This window comes from Cheilinus undulatus, linkage group 17 (genome assembly GCF_018320785.1).
Source record: "Cheilinus undulatus linkage group 17, ASM1832078v1, whole genome shotgun sequence".
In the NCBI taxonomy this organism is placed as follows: Eukaryota; Metazoa; Chordata; class Actinopteri; order Labriformes; family Labridae; genus Cheilinus; species Cheilinus undulatus.
The window spans coordinates 18,370,321-18,388,111 of NC_054881.1; the positions used below are offsets into that span (position 1 = coordinate 18,370,321).

The 17,791-nt window shown below is 36.5% G+C and overlaps 1 protein-coding gene across 1 annotated transcript; it reads left to right on the forward strand.

The window, feature by feature from the left end:
* Window positions 1-3,193: 3,193 nt before the first annotated feature.
* rnf180b (ring finger protein 180b) lies at window positions 3,194-12,955 on the forward strand. The gene is made up of 8 exons (XM_041810069.1): window positions 3,194-3,294; window positions 4,962-5,054; window positions 5,377-5,475; window positions 7,265-8,020; window positions 8,581-8,709; window positions 8,887-9,106; window positions 9,710-9,835; window positions 12,049-12,955. The coding sequence occupies exons 2-8, from the start codon at window positions 4,998-5,000 to the stop codon at window positions 12,243-12,245; spliced, it is 1,584 nt and encodes a 527-aa protein (XP_041666003.1). The 5' UTR covers window positions 3,194-3,294; window positions 4,962-4,997; the 3' UTR covers window positions 12,246-12,955.
* Window positions 12,956-17,791: the final 4,836 nt, after the last annotated feature.

Sequence of the window (17,791 nt, forward strand, 5' to 3'; positions counted from 1 at the left end):
AATTGATTTACAGTGGAACCAGTGAGGTGACTTCACTAATAATGGTGCCATATTTTTCTTATTTTGCATACCAATTAAAATATTTAGACACGTATAATAACTTTTAAATGAAAGTAAAATTAAAGGATTAGTTTGAGGTGATAACCTTTGTGTATGGGAAGTTAAAAAAAAATGCCTTTTAAGCAGCAAATAGCCTTCCTTTTTCACTTTTGAGAATTAAAAACAGAAATAAATAGATAATCATCTGAGACAAATTACCACTGGAATAAATAAATATTAATAACAGCGTTAAATTCTCTGTGTAGATCCTAGGATTTATCACAACCAGTCAAAAGACGGTGTATTAATGCAGTTATGGTCTGATGGTCAGTCTGCTGTCAGCACCATGGTCAGTGCTCCGGGCCCATCAGATGTAACACTGCCCCCTAGCGTTGGTCTCCTTCAATTAAATATAGACGGACAATACAGACGACTGCCGTTAGTGTTGATAGCAACATAAGCTGAAACATCGAGACAAAGTAACATTTTGCATCTTTTTTTTTTTCTTTTCTGTAGATTAGCCAGATAAATCTTTGAAAAAACTACTTCTCTGTTTTAGTTCAAGAACAAAAAAAAAAATCGAAGGGAAATTTAGTTACATTTTCAAGTAGATTCAACAAGACTAATCTTTGTTAAACTTATTTTTTCTTTAAAATACATGTAATTTCAATTCAACTCAGCTTGTAAACATGACTCACGCTTTCAATGCAGTTTAACTCATTAATTTAATTCATGTTATGATTCCCTCTGACTGGTGGTATTCATTAAAATCACCTGTAATAATGCTTGCTAAGGAAGTATCTGCATTTTTTTTCCACACCTTCTTAGGTTTTCCTCATCACTGAAATTAACAGAAAGTGGTCATATACAATTCAGGCAGTCGAACTCATTTTTTGGAAGTACTCTTTTCATTCATGGTGCAAAAGTGTTGACCATCAAAATAACAATAATCCATAAGAAAAATAAACAAAGGAATCCCAGCAGTGATCTCTGTACAACATTCATCATCTAAACTCACCTGATCACATTTAAACATATCTAAAGGCATATACAAACTCTGCCCCAGGGCATCATGGGAAAATTCTGCCTCTATATCCCCAGGTTTATTTTCCCAGCAATCTGATCTATCATCACTGCCAAGTCTTCAATTGGCAGTTCACCTATTCCTGATTGTTAGAAAAGCCATTTAACACTAATTTGAAATACCCACAATGCATCACAAGGGGCATTTATACGTGGATATTTAGTTTTTGTAGTTTTAAAACACAGAATGAAACTGAGTTAAGGTAACAAAGGCAGACTTAGTTATGTGGATAAACGTTGGAAGATTCGCTTACATTACCGAAATTATTCTTGTTCAGAAAAAAAACCACATTGTCTTGTATTTTTAACAAAAGGAAACTAACAACTAAATTAGGCTTACTTAATTTCAAGTTTGAAACTTGGATTTTCATTGTTGATACCAAAGATTAAATTAAGTTAAATTTAATTTTGCCCAGATTCATTTTTCTCAGTGGACATTAGCGTGACATAATGTAGGCAAGCTGTCTTTTGAAAAAAATCAGTATATTTTTAAAAGTCAGATTAAAGGGTTGTTTTTTAATTAGCTTAAGGCTTCTGATGCTTATCTTTGTATTATTATTATTGTTTATCATTGATATTATTCAAGTCTATTTGAATTTTATAAACAAATTGGCTAAATAACATAGTCTACATCAATTTTACATCTGATACAAATGTACACAAGAAACTGAATTACTCCTCTCAAGAGTGAACTGCGGAGGTGACTGTCTTCAGAAATACGTAGATGTCACGTCTTATCATTTAGTTCTTTTCAGTTGCTTCATTTTTTTCATGTTACTTTACTGGGCGAACTATAAAAGCCTGTTTCAATCTCTAAAACAAAAAGACAAATCTGGATGTTAGGTAATTAGTTATATTGTGAAATCTTAAACCGAAGTTTAGCGATGAAGTCATATTTGACCCTTTGTCTCGTAATTATAGATTTATATCTTTTTATAGACTTTTTTATAGGCTTATAGACTTTTATCTCAGAATTCTGACTTGTATTATAATTATGACTTTTAGCCCTAATTTTGACTTTTTACTCATAATCATAGCTTTTACATCATAATTAATTTTTGTCTTATAATTACAACTTTTTAATCTCATGATTATGACTTTCCAAACCATTATTGTGGCTTATAACTCACAATTATGAATTTAATCCCAGGATTAGGATGTTTATGACTTTTATTCCATTTTGACTTAATAAATCATTACAAGTTATCTCATAATCATAACATTTTTCCCATAATTATGACTTTTGTGTCAAAGTTATGCCGTTTATTCCACAGTTTAGACATTTATGACTTTTTCTCCATACTTTTTACCTGTTACTTCATAATTACAATTTTTTAAAATCTCATAATCATGATGTATCTCATAATTATGACTGTTTTGACATAATTATGATTGCCTATTTCTTAGTTTTGATTCAAGAATTTATTTTGTAATAATTACCAAACTTACATACCTAATTAACTTTTCTGTGGCACATTTGGGCTTCCACAGTAAACAACTCTATATGAAGACTGATTTTGTATTATTTTTATTAATTTTTTACTTAATGTAACTTTTTTCATGACTTCATTTACAATATTTTGAATGCAAACGTTCAGGCACATTTTCAATCTGAAATGTTACAGGGATAAACAGTAAATTACAAAACAAGTCCATCGAAACAAAACGTTTTTGTGCCTTTTTTTAATAAACTGAGTTTTTACAAATTGTCTGAGAGTTCATTCTTCCATCCATCGATGTGACCTTCAAATATTTACATCTATGAATAAAATATTTTTCCTAACAGATTCGAGTTATTTATCAGAAACTCTACATGTTTCTCCTTCATATGCTCCGTTTTCAGCCTCAACTGATGTGACAGTGAAGGAGCTGATCCAAAAATATAAACAGATTCACGATGAAGGAAAAGATGTTTAACACTTTCAGTATCTCTTTGCGAAAATCCACGAGTTGTTGTCCCTATTAAATCTCATTTTTAGAAACCTACGTAGACTGATTGGTTTTCTAAATGAAGAACGAACACCTTTTGGTCTATTAGACTTTCCGTAGTGCCCCTGTTGTTGACGTCACTGCCTCGCTATAAATGAAAAGGCTGCTTTAACTTTCCTGTTTTTGTGCTGGGGATATTTCTGCATTATCACGACTCACCAAGCCCCCTCAGCTAACAGGAAGGTAGGGCCATATTTGACAAATATATTTTTATGAGCGCCATCATATTAGGAGGGCAACATTTCAGTGTAAACGCTTTAGGAGAGTCTGTTTGACATTGTTTTTATTCTCCCACTGTTAGCTTAACTGTGTTGTTAGCTGTTTACTGAACATGCTAACACGTGTCAAAAGGAAAGCAAAAAACAGCTGTTTAATTTTTTTACCGTAATGGCAGAAATGGGTCAGCACTTGCAGATTATTGTATACCTCTTTGCCGTCCATATTATCAATAATGCAGTTCTATACAGTCAGCAAACGCTGCAGCCTTTGATACTGTAGATATGTACATTTAAGGAAATACTCACATGGGGCTGCTTTTTACTTCTTCTCTATAGTGATCATGTAGGAGACTGATGTCTTTCAACCTTAGGTAAATGTTAATAACTTGGCTGTTTGCAGCTGACCTCAACTTCAGTCAGTGTCTTTATGATAACAAACCAGGCCTCATCATCCAACATCAGTCAGCTCCCTGTTGTCATTTATGCTCTTGTTTGACAAAATTACAGGGAATCTCTACTAAGGCTGTCGAAATACTAGAACTTTAATACTATATTGTAAAATTGTGAACTTTGTTAATACTACTGTCAAAACGATAGCAACAGAGAGGCCTTGGGCACCCAGTGTTAGGTTATTATTTATCCTTAATATCAAAAAATAGCTTCCAAACTCCTGCAAACTATCTAAATTGCAACAAAACACATGAAACATTTGATACAGCAACTAGCAAATGTGGCCACATTGCTGATGTACTAGTGCAGTTTCAACAGTGTAAAGGTATATGATTGCAGTTTTGGATGGAGCTATTTCTCTCAAACCAGGGATGGAAAGAGTACAATAGTGTCCAAGCAAAAGTACAGTTATTTCTATTCAGATTGACATAAGTAGAAGTACTGGCCTGTTACTGTACTCAAGTAACAGAAGTAATGTGTTTGATGTTTATTCAAATTACTGAGAAGTTATTTTTTGATACCTGAGGGTGTTGAAAAGTCATGTTATATTTTTTTCATGTATAAAAACAAGGCAATATGAATCTCTGGCCATATTATGTGATTTAAGGCACATATGTACAGTATGCTGAATTAACTACAGATCCGTCAGCAGAGATTTTGCATGGATTCATTTCTGTTGGAAGGAATGATGAAATGGAAATATTGGTGTAAACCATGTGGCATTAAAAAAATGTCCAAAAATGGAAACTTTAATAGCTTTTGTGGCACTTGGCAGTTACTGCAAACAGAGCACCCTGTACCAGTCTGGGTCTCTGTACTGTTTGATACAAACACTTTATCTACGAAGCATTTTTCAGATACTGAGAGTTACTGTGCATAGTTTAAAGGGGGGGTTATTCATTTATGTTCACGCACAACAAGACTTTTTCTTCTGAGACCTGAAAGAAGTTCACTCTAAAAATATGCACATCAATATAATGTCCTCCCACAGGGCCTCCTACAGCATTGGGTTACCTCAAATATAAATAAGTGTCTCCCTGCGGTAGCTGTATGTAAACTTGCCTTGTTAGTTTCAGCTTCTACATTCAAACTGAAACTGTTAAAAAAATAAGCTTTGCCAGCATGTTTACTGGAGTAGGTATGTTTTAAGTTGCTTGACCTGACTGTCATCTTCTCCAACAGCTGGTCTACAAACTAAGAGCCAGGCGAGAGAGAGTCATGCTCCGCTGCAGGAGGTGTCGAAAGGGCATCCTTGACTCAACATGTCTGTTAATGGTTAGTGGAACTGTTGTGTGTTTTTGATTTATACCTCAAGTTGAGCCATGCTGCTGCTTTTCAGCCCTTCAAAGTAACACCTATATACTTTGCTTTTAAGGAGATATTGACTCTCTCACAAAATTATAGCTAGTCCTCAGTCTAAGAGTTGCAGCTCAGTTTTCTAGACACTTAGTCATTGATTACAAATGGGGTATTCTAAATTAAAAAATTAGTGGTGTTTAAGTGGTAAAGGTCAGAAAATGTGAGATAATATCTCTTGTCCCAATCATAAAAACTTCTCTGCTTATTCCATGAACTCCTCTGGTTGTTTGTGTTGTAGCAGGATGAGGATACAGATGACAGCTCAGTGGCAGCGTGCAGTATTTGGCACGTGAACGTCGATACACTGCCAGAGTGGATCCTGACCTCGGTAAACCAGGTAAACATGTCACCTTAGGGAGTAGGCGAGTTCAGTGTTTATGATTGTTTTCACTTTTTCTCTGGTAAATGTTTAATTTTTCCTTGATCCTTTTTTTGTATTTCACAACATTTTACACTTTCCAGTTTTTGATTAATTACACAAAATCTAAATGTACAGAACACATGGAAGTTTTTAGACTTTCAACTTCTCTAACAATCCTACAGGATGACGTAAAAAAAATAATTCACAGTTTATGGTGATTTGCTAACACATTACATTATTTGTCTCCAACCTCACTCGGAATCAAGGTTATAATAGTTTTGGGTTTTTCATTGCCTTTTAATTTTATTTTGTTTTTATGTTTTGTTTTACATTTCAGTTAAGTTTTAATTAGTTTCTTCCTGCTAGAGCTAGTTAAGTTTAGTTTTTGTTTTGCAAAAATGCTTCGTTTTAGTTGAGTTTTTATTAGTTTTAGTGTTAGTTTTAGTTTTTTTAGGCAATATCAGATACCTGTCGGGGGCGAAACCCAAAAGAGCTCATCACTTTTCATTTCATAAGACCAAAAATGACCACTGTGTGAAGTGTTCTCCAAATCAAGTCAGGGGATTTTACTCTCTTCAGGTGTGGGCATACATGTCAGTCATGCTGCTGTTGAAGACTAAAACTAAGGAGATTTTGTCTTTAATTTTATTTAATTTTAGTTAGTATTCTAAGCACAGAATTTAGTTTCAGTTAGTTTCCGTCATTTTTTGAAAGATTAGTTCTTATTTAGTTTAAGTTATTTAGTTAAGTTAAAATTATTTTTACATTTAAGTTTTTGTTATTTAGTTAGTTTTAGTTAACTATAATAACCTTGCTTGGAATGATGATGATGATTATGATTATGAATGCATAGATGTCACCAATAGTAAATATATGCCTTTTTGATAAACATCATCCATCTGCAAATAACTTAAGCATGATTCTCTTTTTAGAGGCCTGAATTATTTGGCTCAGCTTGGTGATAATAGCTGGTGTTTCATTCTCTGCTCCTCATTTGGTACCATTTTGTGTGTGTGTGTGTGTGTGTGTGTGTGTGTGTGTGTGTGTGTGTGTTTAGCTTATATCCAGCTCTGAGAACTGGCTCATATGCAAACAGCACATCATAACTGCTTCATAAGTTGTCGTCTTGTCGAACTGAATAGTCATTTCAATCTAACCTGACCGCACAAGATTTATGTGCTGGAAAGAAAGTCTCTGTTTCCTTTAGGGCATTTTTTTGACAAGATGAGGGAGAAAAGCTGTTGTTTGCATGAGAGGCGAGCAAGTGAGTTCTGATATCAGGTCAAGATGTACTGGTAATGCATATTATGGATGCTTGAACTTAAGTGCAGTCACTTGGTATGCAGATGCCCAAAAAGCAGCGTTAATGCAAAATGTACACATTGCTGGATTATTCAGGTACCCAGTACAATATAGAAATGTACTTTATTTTGTATATCTTGCAGCATCAGTCTCACAGATGACTTTCCAAAGCATTTTCTGTTTTTATACAGTCTAAAACAAAGAAAGTGCTATAATGTATCATTTCTGAAAAAGATTTTTTATTTATTTGATAGTCAACTGAAAGTAAAATTTTGATAAACTTCTCATTCAAAAATAGCCAGTTATTATACCCACATTATTTGTAGTTTGTTATTTTTGTCTTAAAGGAAGATCTGTTTTGTTTTCTTCCGTTCGTATTTGAGGGAGAATATTAGATATAAAATAAAATGAATGGATTCAACATTCAGTTTTAAATAAAACCATACATTGTCTTGTTGTCTAGGCTCAATGGACTATGGGAAAACTGAACTGCTGGAATTGTTCAGCTCGTTTGGGCGGCTTCAACTTCATCAATCACATCGAGTGTCCCTGTGGTCTGGATGCCACGGTCCACCTCAGCAAAAGCCGCGTGGATCGTGAAAACAAAAACTGCGTTCTCATCGTCCAGCCGAGGAGGACGAGGCCTGAGAGGGGACACCCTGGTGGGTTGACAGAAGACTGTCAGAACAGAGAGCAGAAGCCTGAATCCAGCAGGACAGCCCTGGAAAGTTTACAGCTGAACTGTGCTGCAGTCACCGTGTCCCCCAGAGGCCCTTCACAAGCCTCTAACGGCCTGTCAGGAAGTGACAGCACCCAGCTGTTTTCCTTCAGTCCTCTGAACTGCATCTCTCACAGGAGACGCTGCAGCCTGGACGAGGATGTCGCCATCAGGTCGTCGTGTTTCTGCACTGCTGGCCCTGTGCTGAAGTCTGCCGTGGAGTTGACGAGCAGTGGGGTGGAGGAGTCGACGTGGTCGCCTGTCTCATATCCCATAAGTCAGCAGTTTGACACTGATGGTGAAGCCTCGGTCAGTTCTGTGGCCTGTCATTGGTTTGTCTCTGAAAGGACTCCTCTAGAGGAGCAGCTGCTGCAGTCTGTGGAGGACACCGAGTCTTCTCCAGACACCACAGACATCCACGAGGAGGTTTCTGGCTCAGCTCTGTTCCTCAGAGGGAGATCAATCTCTGACAGCGTAGCAGAGCAGGAGCAGGAAGTGATGGTATGTTAGTCTCACTAAAAATATATTCTGATTATTTTGATTTTATATTTATCATTCACTTGTTCCTTATTCTTGTGGCCTTTTTACACGTGCTCATAATTCCTGAAAGCATCAGTAAATGCTCTTTTCCACTTATTTTTACCTCCTATTTAATAACACATACATGTGGCATTGGGGAACTTGTGTGAAAACAACTTGGAGAGTTTATCGACAAGATTTTATTGAAATTTTCAAAAAAATTTCAGGAATGCATGTGTGAAAAGGGATTTAATGAGAAATTATCTTCCTGTAAGCTATTATAATGTACTTTATTATGCTCTGCATAGCTTTGTTTTGCATCTTGTGTCTTTCCTGATTAACGTAAATACTTTTTATAAATAATAAGGAAATAGTTGTTTTCGAATAACCCTTAAAATGCTTTGAAGGGATGCAAAAACATTTTATTCTGCAATTAATTATACTTACTTAGATTGTAAATTAAGTACATAAACATGACAGACACGCTGAAAAACTTAAAAAACTGAAGTCTAACGTGAAAAATCTACATTTCTTGGTTTCAGCCTCAAGTTTTTCCAACCTCCCTGGGGTCGAGCAGGCTGAGCAAAAAAGAGAAAAACCGACTGAAGAGTCTCCGGAGGAAACAGAGAAGGAGAGAGCGATGGCTGCACAGTCAGCTGGAGCAGGAGCAGGTAGAACATCCAGCACTTTGTCAGCAGTAACAGTGTGTTTTTTGCACAAACTGCCTGAAAATGAAACTGGAAAGAAGTGAGGGGAAATATTTGTGTAGAGTGCTGTTATGGGTCTAAAATATCTTGGTTATTGAATGAATCACTGCAGTCGTTGAAGTGGTGTGTCTGTGTTTTCAGACTGAGAATGTGAGATCTTCACTGTTGGACAGTGAGGAGGAGGACAGAGAAGGCCTCACCTGTGCCGTGTGTCTGGACGTGTACTTCAGCCCATACACGTGTCAGCCCTGCGGTCACGTCTTCTGTGAGCCATGTCTGCGCACGATCGCCAAGAACCGACCAGCAAACACACCCTGCCCGCTCTGCCGCACACTCATCTCACATGCCAACTTCCATAAAGGTGAAGATAGGGTTAAAGATACGATATGAAGAAATCGTATTTTCAACAATCTTCATGCGATTGCTTTAATGAGTCATCCTGGACAAAAAAAGTGGGTGCATATTAAGCCAAAATTCAAACCACACTGTGTTCATATCCATGCAAACTAGCTTCTTTAACAGGTGTTTAGCCTCTGTAGTTGTTGTACAGTTCCAATAATAATGTGTGGGTGTTCAAACTCCCACTGCACATTAAGACATGTCTCCCCACAATATTTTGGAACCACCACCATATTTATTGAAGCACTTTAATCTGTTAAAAACTGCATCACAAAGGTAGCACAAAAAAAATATTGGCTTGATTATATAGAAGAAATTATTTTAGTATATTTACTGGTACATACGATTTCGGAAAAGTAAAGGGGAAAATGGGGAAGGGAAAGGGAAAAAAAAGAGGAAAACTAATAAATAAACATGTAAATCATGTCTGTCCATGTGCAAATAGGTAAATCCACTAAATTAGAACGTCAAGACACATTTAAAATTGTTTTGTGTTCATCATGTGGCTATGAGGTTGCAATGTGAGATTAAAAAGAAAATAATAATTCTCTCTGTTTCTCTTCAGAGCTCAACCAAACAGCGAAGACCTTTTTCCCCAAAGTTTACTACGACCGCAAGCAGAACTTCTACACTGCTCCGTGTGCCAAATGGCCACTGCCCTGCTGTCGCAAACGCTTCAGGGCTTTCTGGGGTATGACACTGTTTGCCCTTATTTCTTTCTTTCTTTCTTTCTTTTTTTTAACCTTTCTTTTGTTCCAGTGTCATATTTTTAGGAGATTCTATATTATTTGTTCCTAATCCTGGTTTTAATTTAGGTTAGTCAGGTAATTGTTTGTAGGTCTGTTCTTTCAGGATTTTATCATTGAAATCTGTTATAATGTTTTAGTTTTGGCAGAGATGTGTGGGCCTGGGTGGCATCAGCTTCTTTCAAATACAAGTAGGAGGCTCAGAGGGAAAAGAGGTTGGGGACCACTGCTCTATATTATCATAAGTTAATTTAAGATGCTTTTTCTGAAAAAATGTGGTCCAGGTGTGATACAATATTCTTTATGAATCCCTGAGGAAAATTTTTTATTTGTTTTTTAAACATGCTACATACATACATACATAAATACCAGGATTAAACACACAGGCATAAACATTATCCCATGTACTTGTACTGATGAAAAGATGTCAGAGTGAGGATGCAGCATGTGAAGGAGCACCAGAGCAGTTGGGGTTTGGTGCCCTGCTTGGCTCGAGAAGTTAACAGCAGTTCTCAACCTGAGTCTTACAGGCTGAGAGACTGCTGTCCCAGATACAGATGATAGCAGCTGTTTGAGAATATGAATGTATGTCTTTGTTAGTCTGACCTTATTTATCCATTTATATATCACGTTCCTGATATCCTTGAGTCATTGAGTTCACTGAGAAAAGAAACTTTTTACTGTATTTCTGCCCTACAATTCAGCAACAACAATAAACTTTATCTTTACAGCAGCTGTTCACTCCTACCCTGAGCTTTAAAATCCTATAAGATAAACATTATTGAAGTGTGAACTGACTACACGTTATAGAAAATGGTGTTTAAATGATCTACACTACCCTAGGACAAGCAATCATAACACAAACAATTACAGCTGTTATCATTATCAGTAATTTGTGCCATGTGCGATTGAGGCCAAAAAATTAATGCAATACTACTGTAAAGCTAATTTTCATTCTCTGTTTACTTGTATGAGGACAACATGCTCAATGAAATGTATATTTGAACTAAGTTATAATTTGAGATTAGTGTAGAAGTTACTATGAAAATTATCTTTACAATAGGGGATTTGAATTTAATGCAAGCTGCAACTTGAAGCCAGTGTAGAGAGATGAACAGTGGAGTGACATGAGCTGTCTTGGGTCGGTTAAAGACCAGATGTCCTGCTGCATTCTGGATCATCTGCAGAGGTCTAAATGTGCATGCAAGGAGGCCCAGATTCGATGTGCAGAGTTAGTGGGCATGAGTTTGTTTAATCCCATCTAGATATTGATCTGTGGTTGAATGGTGGGACTGGCTGGAATGATAATAAGCTCAGTCTTGGACAGGTTAAGCTGAAGGTGACGTTCCCTCATCCATTTAGAAATATCAGCAATGCAGGATGAGATCTGAGCTGAGACAGTTGTGTCACCAGGTGGAAAGGATAGGAAAAGCTATGTGTCGTCTGCATAGCAGTGGTAAGAAAAGCCATGTGGGCAGATGATTGCACCAGGAGAGGTGGCATTTAATGAGAAAAGGAGGGGACCAAGTACTGACCTTTGAGGCAACCCCCTATTGATAAGCCATGTGGCTTGGACAGCCCCCTCCCCCTTCTTTTTTTCTGAATTCAAAATAAGTTTCTGTTGCCGTACTATTTTTTTTTACTATTCTAAAGATTCAGCATGGATTAAGCATGGACAGCAAACCTTAATGCTGCAAGAAGAGAAATGATGTCTCACATACTATCAGGACGGGGAGATTACATTTTGTAACATTCAGCCAAACAGACAAAAAAAAGCTTAATAAAAATAGCAAACACTGAAATAATTAGATGTTTATTTTGGGGATTTTTGGAATTATTCTGACAGGACAGTGAATGAAGAAGGAAATAAGGGAGAGAGAGAGTAGGGAATGACGAGTAGGGAAGGAGCAAAAGGCCAGACTCGAATCCCGGTGGCCCACTTTGAAGACCAACACCCATACATGGGGCACAACTGATACACCTGGCAACCTGTGTCCCTGAAATTGAAATTACTGTAGAATCTACTGAAGGAGAAATTAAAGTTATTTCGGTGGAACAGTCTCAATATTGCTTTTCTAAAAATGCATGTAAATGTTTCAAATATATTACAACTGAAAAACTGCCTTAATGAAAGGTTTGTGCTTTTGTCTAACTCCAGGAGAGCGCAGACATGCAGGAATGGCCGGTAGACACTGGGACTTTGTCCACAGAGGTTTCACTCTGGGTGCTTTGGACCTCACCGACATGCGCGGCTGGCTCTTTGACATTGGCCTGGTCATCGTCTACATCCACTCAGTCAACTGGATCCTAGTGCTGCTGCTCCTCGGTTTCCTCATGTACTACTTTCTCTTTTGAGACTGAGAGAAGTGTAGAATTTGAAGTGCAGGTTTAACTGTATTTTTTTTTTTATTTGGAGAGTGAATCTGAGTGTTTGTGGTCTAACCAGTTTGAACTGCAGCAGGAGTCTGAATAGCTGCAGGACTGAAAAGTGCCAAAATGTTTGGAAGAGTTAAATCTAAGCGTAAATATCATAACTGTCTTTTAAAGTACTTTGAAAAAATCAAGCTTTTCTCTCATCTGTTTTGGTCCTTTCTATCCTGGAGTCTTTAAAAATGTAACAGTGCTTTAGTCAGGTTATAAACCTAACCTACTCCTTAGTTCAAAATAACCATAGTTCAATTCAATTCAAACAGCTTCATTAATCCCTCAAGGGGCAATTAGTTGTGCATAGTGCTTTCACACATGTACAAAACTGCTGAAATTTTTAGGGTGAGCTGCATGTGTGAACTCAAACTTCACCTAGACTTTTCTGCCAGCCCCAGAACAAACTTTTCATGCAAGGTGAACCAATGTGTGAACAAAGCAGGATTTAATCAAAAAGATTCCCCAAGAGCGTGCTGGAGGGTTGATGACGTTAATAATCTTGTGACTAGCCCATGACTGTTGTTTCCTCTGTGCAAGTAATGACTCTGCTTTATCAGGTTTTCTGTTTGCCAGTTCATTGAAAACTGTTCTAGATTTACTTCATTCAGGTGATTAAACACATTAAAAATAGTACCTAAATATCATTATTTCTATTAACTTTCTTTCATTAGAGCTTCTGATTCTAGAAAATATACCTTGAACACACATCATTTTGGTGTCTCGAGACAAAGAACTAATGGGAAATACTTAACTTCAAATACATGACACTGCCTGAAACACAGTGGCCTTTCTTCCTTTAAATGGCTTTTGCCAAAGTGAAATGTTGTCAGAGACTGTTGGTTGTTGTTTTCTTTCACTTGGTCAAAAACTGTAATGTTACCTAAAACACTGGTTTCCAAGTTAAGGTCCAGGGACCCCAAGGGCAGCGCTGAAGATTTCAGGGGGGGCTTGAGGCTTCATCTAAACTGAGACTGTCAAAATTAGATTTGCCCATATTAAGTAAAATGACGATTAAACATATGTCTTTTAGTAAGAGAAAATATTTATATTTTCTTAGGTTTTTATTACTGAAGCTGTTGATTTTTGACAGCAGTGTATTGCCTTTTTGTGGGTTATGGGGGACTCAGCCTTTTTACACATGAGTAGCAGGAGCTCCAAGAAAAAAATGCTGTGAGCCATTGACCTTGACCAGATCATTGGCAAAATCCCAACAAAAAAGGCCAACACACTCTTGATCTTGAGTAGGCAATCCGTTATTGTCGACGACGGCATATTAGGGCCACTCTAGAAATAAAGATCTGTTGCGTTTTTGTTCAAGTCTGAGAAGTTGTAAATTTATGGGAAAGAAACTCATTTTTGTTTGATTTATAGAAACATAAATTTACGTGGAGCAAAACTTAGAATTTCTAAGATTATGAGGTCCAAAATAGCTGATTACGTAAAAGATAGTCATACCAACTGAAGCTATTGTATATGCACTAGTACTTCAGTTAAGAGCCTTATCAAAGCTGGTTCTTAACTGAACAGTGAGGAAGTGTTGCAATGTAGACCAGAATCATCAAGAGAGTTCTGGCTTCGACTGTTCATCTCTGATGGCCACTCTCACAGACCGTTCATCTGAGACACCATATATCTCAGAAATTAAGTGCCGTAATTTGCCAGAACAGTGTAATTCCAATTCTGTATGTTTTTTTTTTTTTCTTTTACTCGACTTCATTCAAAGTCTGGCAGTTTATAATTACGGAGTAATCACATTGCTAATTTTATAGACTAAGAAACATTTCATAAATAAAACAGAGTTGAAGGCCAGAGGTCTAATCCAGGTTTATAATTACCCACGCCAATGAAATTGACAGGGGGTTATGTAAAGGGTTCCATATCTTTGTTTGTTTCTTTGTTTGTATGTGTACAAGGTAACTCAAGAACGGAAAGTCGGATCTTCACCAAACTTTCTGGGAATATTGGGATGGTGATGGTAACTTTAGAAACTGGAACTTTAGCCAATGTAGCTAAAGCTAACATAGCTATCATATCTATGTAGCATATATAGCTTCTTTGTGAGCTTAGCTTTAGCCAAGTTCTGTCACATATAGCTCAATAGGCTTTAGTGACACTAGCTTTAGCTAAGTTAGCTGCGTAAGCTACAACTGCTGTGTTAGAATGTTTTCATGAAGGACAACTGTAAGCAGACTGTTTAGTGGGCTTTATTAAACATTTTTAATCAGGGTTAACAGGTCAGGTTTTTAACTTTTGGTGTCCTGTTACCTTAACCCTTACCCAAACCCCTGATGGAAGTTATTTCTGATTTTAACGTGTATTTCCATTCTGAAATCATCACATTGTCATTAGCATCGGGATTTTGAAAAGACATCTGTAAACAAAGGCTATCCAGACACTGTTTTTGGTTTGGTTTCTTGTAAATTTTTTACATTACAATCTCGGAAATCAGACTTTATATTTTTCTAATTTCAAAATTTAAGACGTTCTAAACTTGGAAAAATTGAGTTTTTTTTCATGAATTCTGAGCTTTGTTTTTTGCAAATATATGACTATCTAATACATTATTTTTTAATTTCTCTTTTTTCTATAAAAATTGCCAATCTTTGAATTTTTGTATCTTTTAGGGCGGCCCTAATACACCGTTGTACATTATGTTTATAATCATGATATATTAGGAAGGAAAGCACATCTAATTATGGGAACATTAGAGCAGAGATGGCCCCTTATCCCCCCTAGGTGTCCCGGTACCCCAGGTTGGGAACCAATGACCTAGTCTGCAGGTTAAGTATGTTACTGCCGGAGCCAGGAAAGAATAAAGTTAGCCTTGTTTAGCGCAGAATACCAGAGAAAGCAGCAAGCTTGGACCAGTCCTAAGTGTTTTACTGGCTCGCAACCCTAACATCCTATTTATACCATGCATTAACAGGGACTTATATCTGTTTTGAGTAATTTGGATACCAAGTGGTAATCCCTCACAGTTTGTGTGAACATACCTTAATGTGTACTGAAAACCGTTTGATATCTGATAACTGAGACTGCATACAGGTAACTTACTGGCATGCATTAAAGACTCTCCTCTCACTGATGTGATCTGCTGTGTTCTGCTAGTAAACAAAAGTCTGCTTGCAGTGATGGGAGTTACAGCTCTTTTTGAAGATCTAGATTACTTGTCTGAACTTGGTAATAACAGTCAGCCTTTTAGCTTCCAAAAAACTCTTTTTTTTAATATAATTTTACCTTTGTAATGTCTTCAAAACAACAACAACAAAAAGGAAACTGTATCTCATACAGGAGACAGCTCTTTGAAGCAGCTCATCTGAAAATGACACATCCCAACCCTTTCATAACTTGTGGTCTTAAATTGAATTGTCATTTCAATTTAACCAGTACCCCACAAGATTTGTTTGCCAAGTCGTGTATCAAGGTGTTAAAAATCACTTTTTTTTTTTTTTAAACACTAGTAAGAAAAGATGTTAAAGAGGTCCTGATAGCCTCTTTGCTATTGGCTAATTTGTCTCCGTTATTCTTATTCACAGCTTAGCTGCAATGTTGGGATACTAAGCTATGGTGAATCACTGGATTGCTGTATGGGCTGTTTGCATAAGAGGCTGAATACTGAGTTCTGATATCGATCATCACCAAAGACGTATCATTATTGCACATGTGGACGCAAGTACCAAAGTGCAATCACTTGGTATGTGGACACCCAAAATGAATCGTTAATTCAAAATGTAAACAGGGTCTAATTTGGTTTTCATTTCAATTGAATTTGCTCAAGCCAAATGTAAAGCAAGTATAGAGTAGGTTATGTGCTAGAACAGCTGTTTCATTTTAACCAACAGCCAGGTGCAGTAAACCTGTACTAACACAACTTTCTGAAGTGTTTTTTTTTTTTTTTTTCTGCTGAAAGGTTCAAGGTTCAGTGCCATTGAGTCTGTGCAAACATCAAAACACAAAAAACCGTCTGTTCTCTCATGAGATGTAGTGCTGCAGGAGGTTTAGGCTGCAATAGACACTGTGAGAATGAAGAGCCTGTTTGTATTAAGAAATTGTTTCATGTTTCCCCTCCTGAAAACCTAAAGCAGTTTTATGTCCCTAACTTTCAGACAGAACAAGAAAGACTAAAAGTGGATGTTAACCTGTTAGTTTCAACAGCATCAGGAGTGTTTGATTCACTCAGTTGAAAAAGACCTGAATCCAGTCTTTATGCTAAGTTTAAGAAATGGCACTTCGACTTTAGTTGATACTTCATAGACATGATTATTAAAGACAGATCACATTTAGCATCCTTGGTGATAACATCATTTTGTTAAAAAATATATATTTATCAATAGATATATATAAATCAATAGAGGTAGAAAAGTAGGTAAATTGATATGTAACTTACAAAAAAAACAAAGGATTAATTAGAGTAAATACATTTGTCTTTAAAAAAACAAACAGTGTTTTTATTTTCATCAAGTGTAATTTCAGGATGGGTATCCTTTGTGTGTTTTTCTCTGAAGAAAATAAAATACAGGATAAAAAACCTGAAGTGAACTGTAGTGATATCCTTCTTTTCTTCCATTTTATTTGGAAATCAGGGGATGCTCAGGAATGAAAAAAGACAGATACAGCGTTGTTCAATAATAAAATCTTTAATAAATCTGATTTCAGTGATGTGCCTCTGTTTTGTCTGTGCCTTCTGTAAAGAACCACTTCAACTGGAAACCAAGCAGCTGTTGGTTATCCGGCATAGAAAACATGGACACCAATAAAATAACTTTCTGTGAACACTCATGTCTCTTTTTTTTAAATGAAGACTTTTATGAAGTTTGTTGAAGGAAAAAACATTTTTTCTTGTGTTTAAGAATAATTTTGAATACCAGTAAGCATACTTTAAGCTGTGCTAGTCCTTTTTTATTTATAGGGCTGTCAAGTGATATAAAATTTTGATTGCAGTCAGTCTCTGAATTTTTGTGGTTAATTGCAATTATTCTCCTTTTTGTTCCCTTTTTGATAAACCTCTATTTTGCATTTAAAGCTTTTGGTTCATTTGGGATTTTTGTGCTGTCTTAAACTAAGCCTAACTGACTTCCTGTTTGGATACAGATCTTTTATTTTGACATGACAGTGAAAAAAGGGTGCTACACTGAGGCAGTTAACCATACCTAATTGCACAGTTAGATATTTTGCCAATCCTAAGGCCAATATGTGAAATAAGGTGCACCCAGAAAGTTTTCAGACCCTTTCACTTTCTTCAGTTCTGTTATGTTGCAAGGGAAAAACTGAAATATCACACTGACATAAGTATAGGCCCTCTACTCATGACATAGTTGAAACACCTTCAGCAGCAATTACAGCCTCAAGTCTTTTTGAATATTACGCTACAAGCTTTTCAAACCTGGATTAGGGAATTTTCTGCCATTCTTTGCAAATTCTCAAGCTCAGTCAGGTTGGAAGGGGACCCCTCGTTGGACAGCCATTTTCAGGTCACT

Bases quoted from the DNA above. Each gene is read 5' to 3' on its own strand.
- rnf180b (XM_041810069.1), top strand. From the start codon at position 4,998: ATGCTCCGCTGCAGGAGGTGTCGAAAGGGCATCCTTGACTCAACATGT. The intron at 5,055-5,376 runs GTTAGTGGAACT...TTTGTGTTGTAG, and splicing joins ACTCAACATGTCTGTTAATG to CAGGATGAGGATACAGATGA. The intron at 5,476-7,264 runs GTAAACATGTCA...CTTGTTGTCTAG, and splicing joins TCCTGACCTCGGTAAACCAG to GCTCAATGGACTATGGGAAA.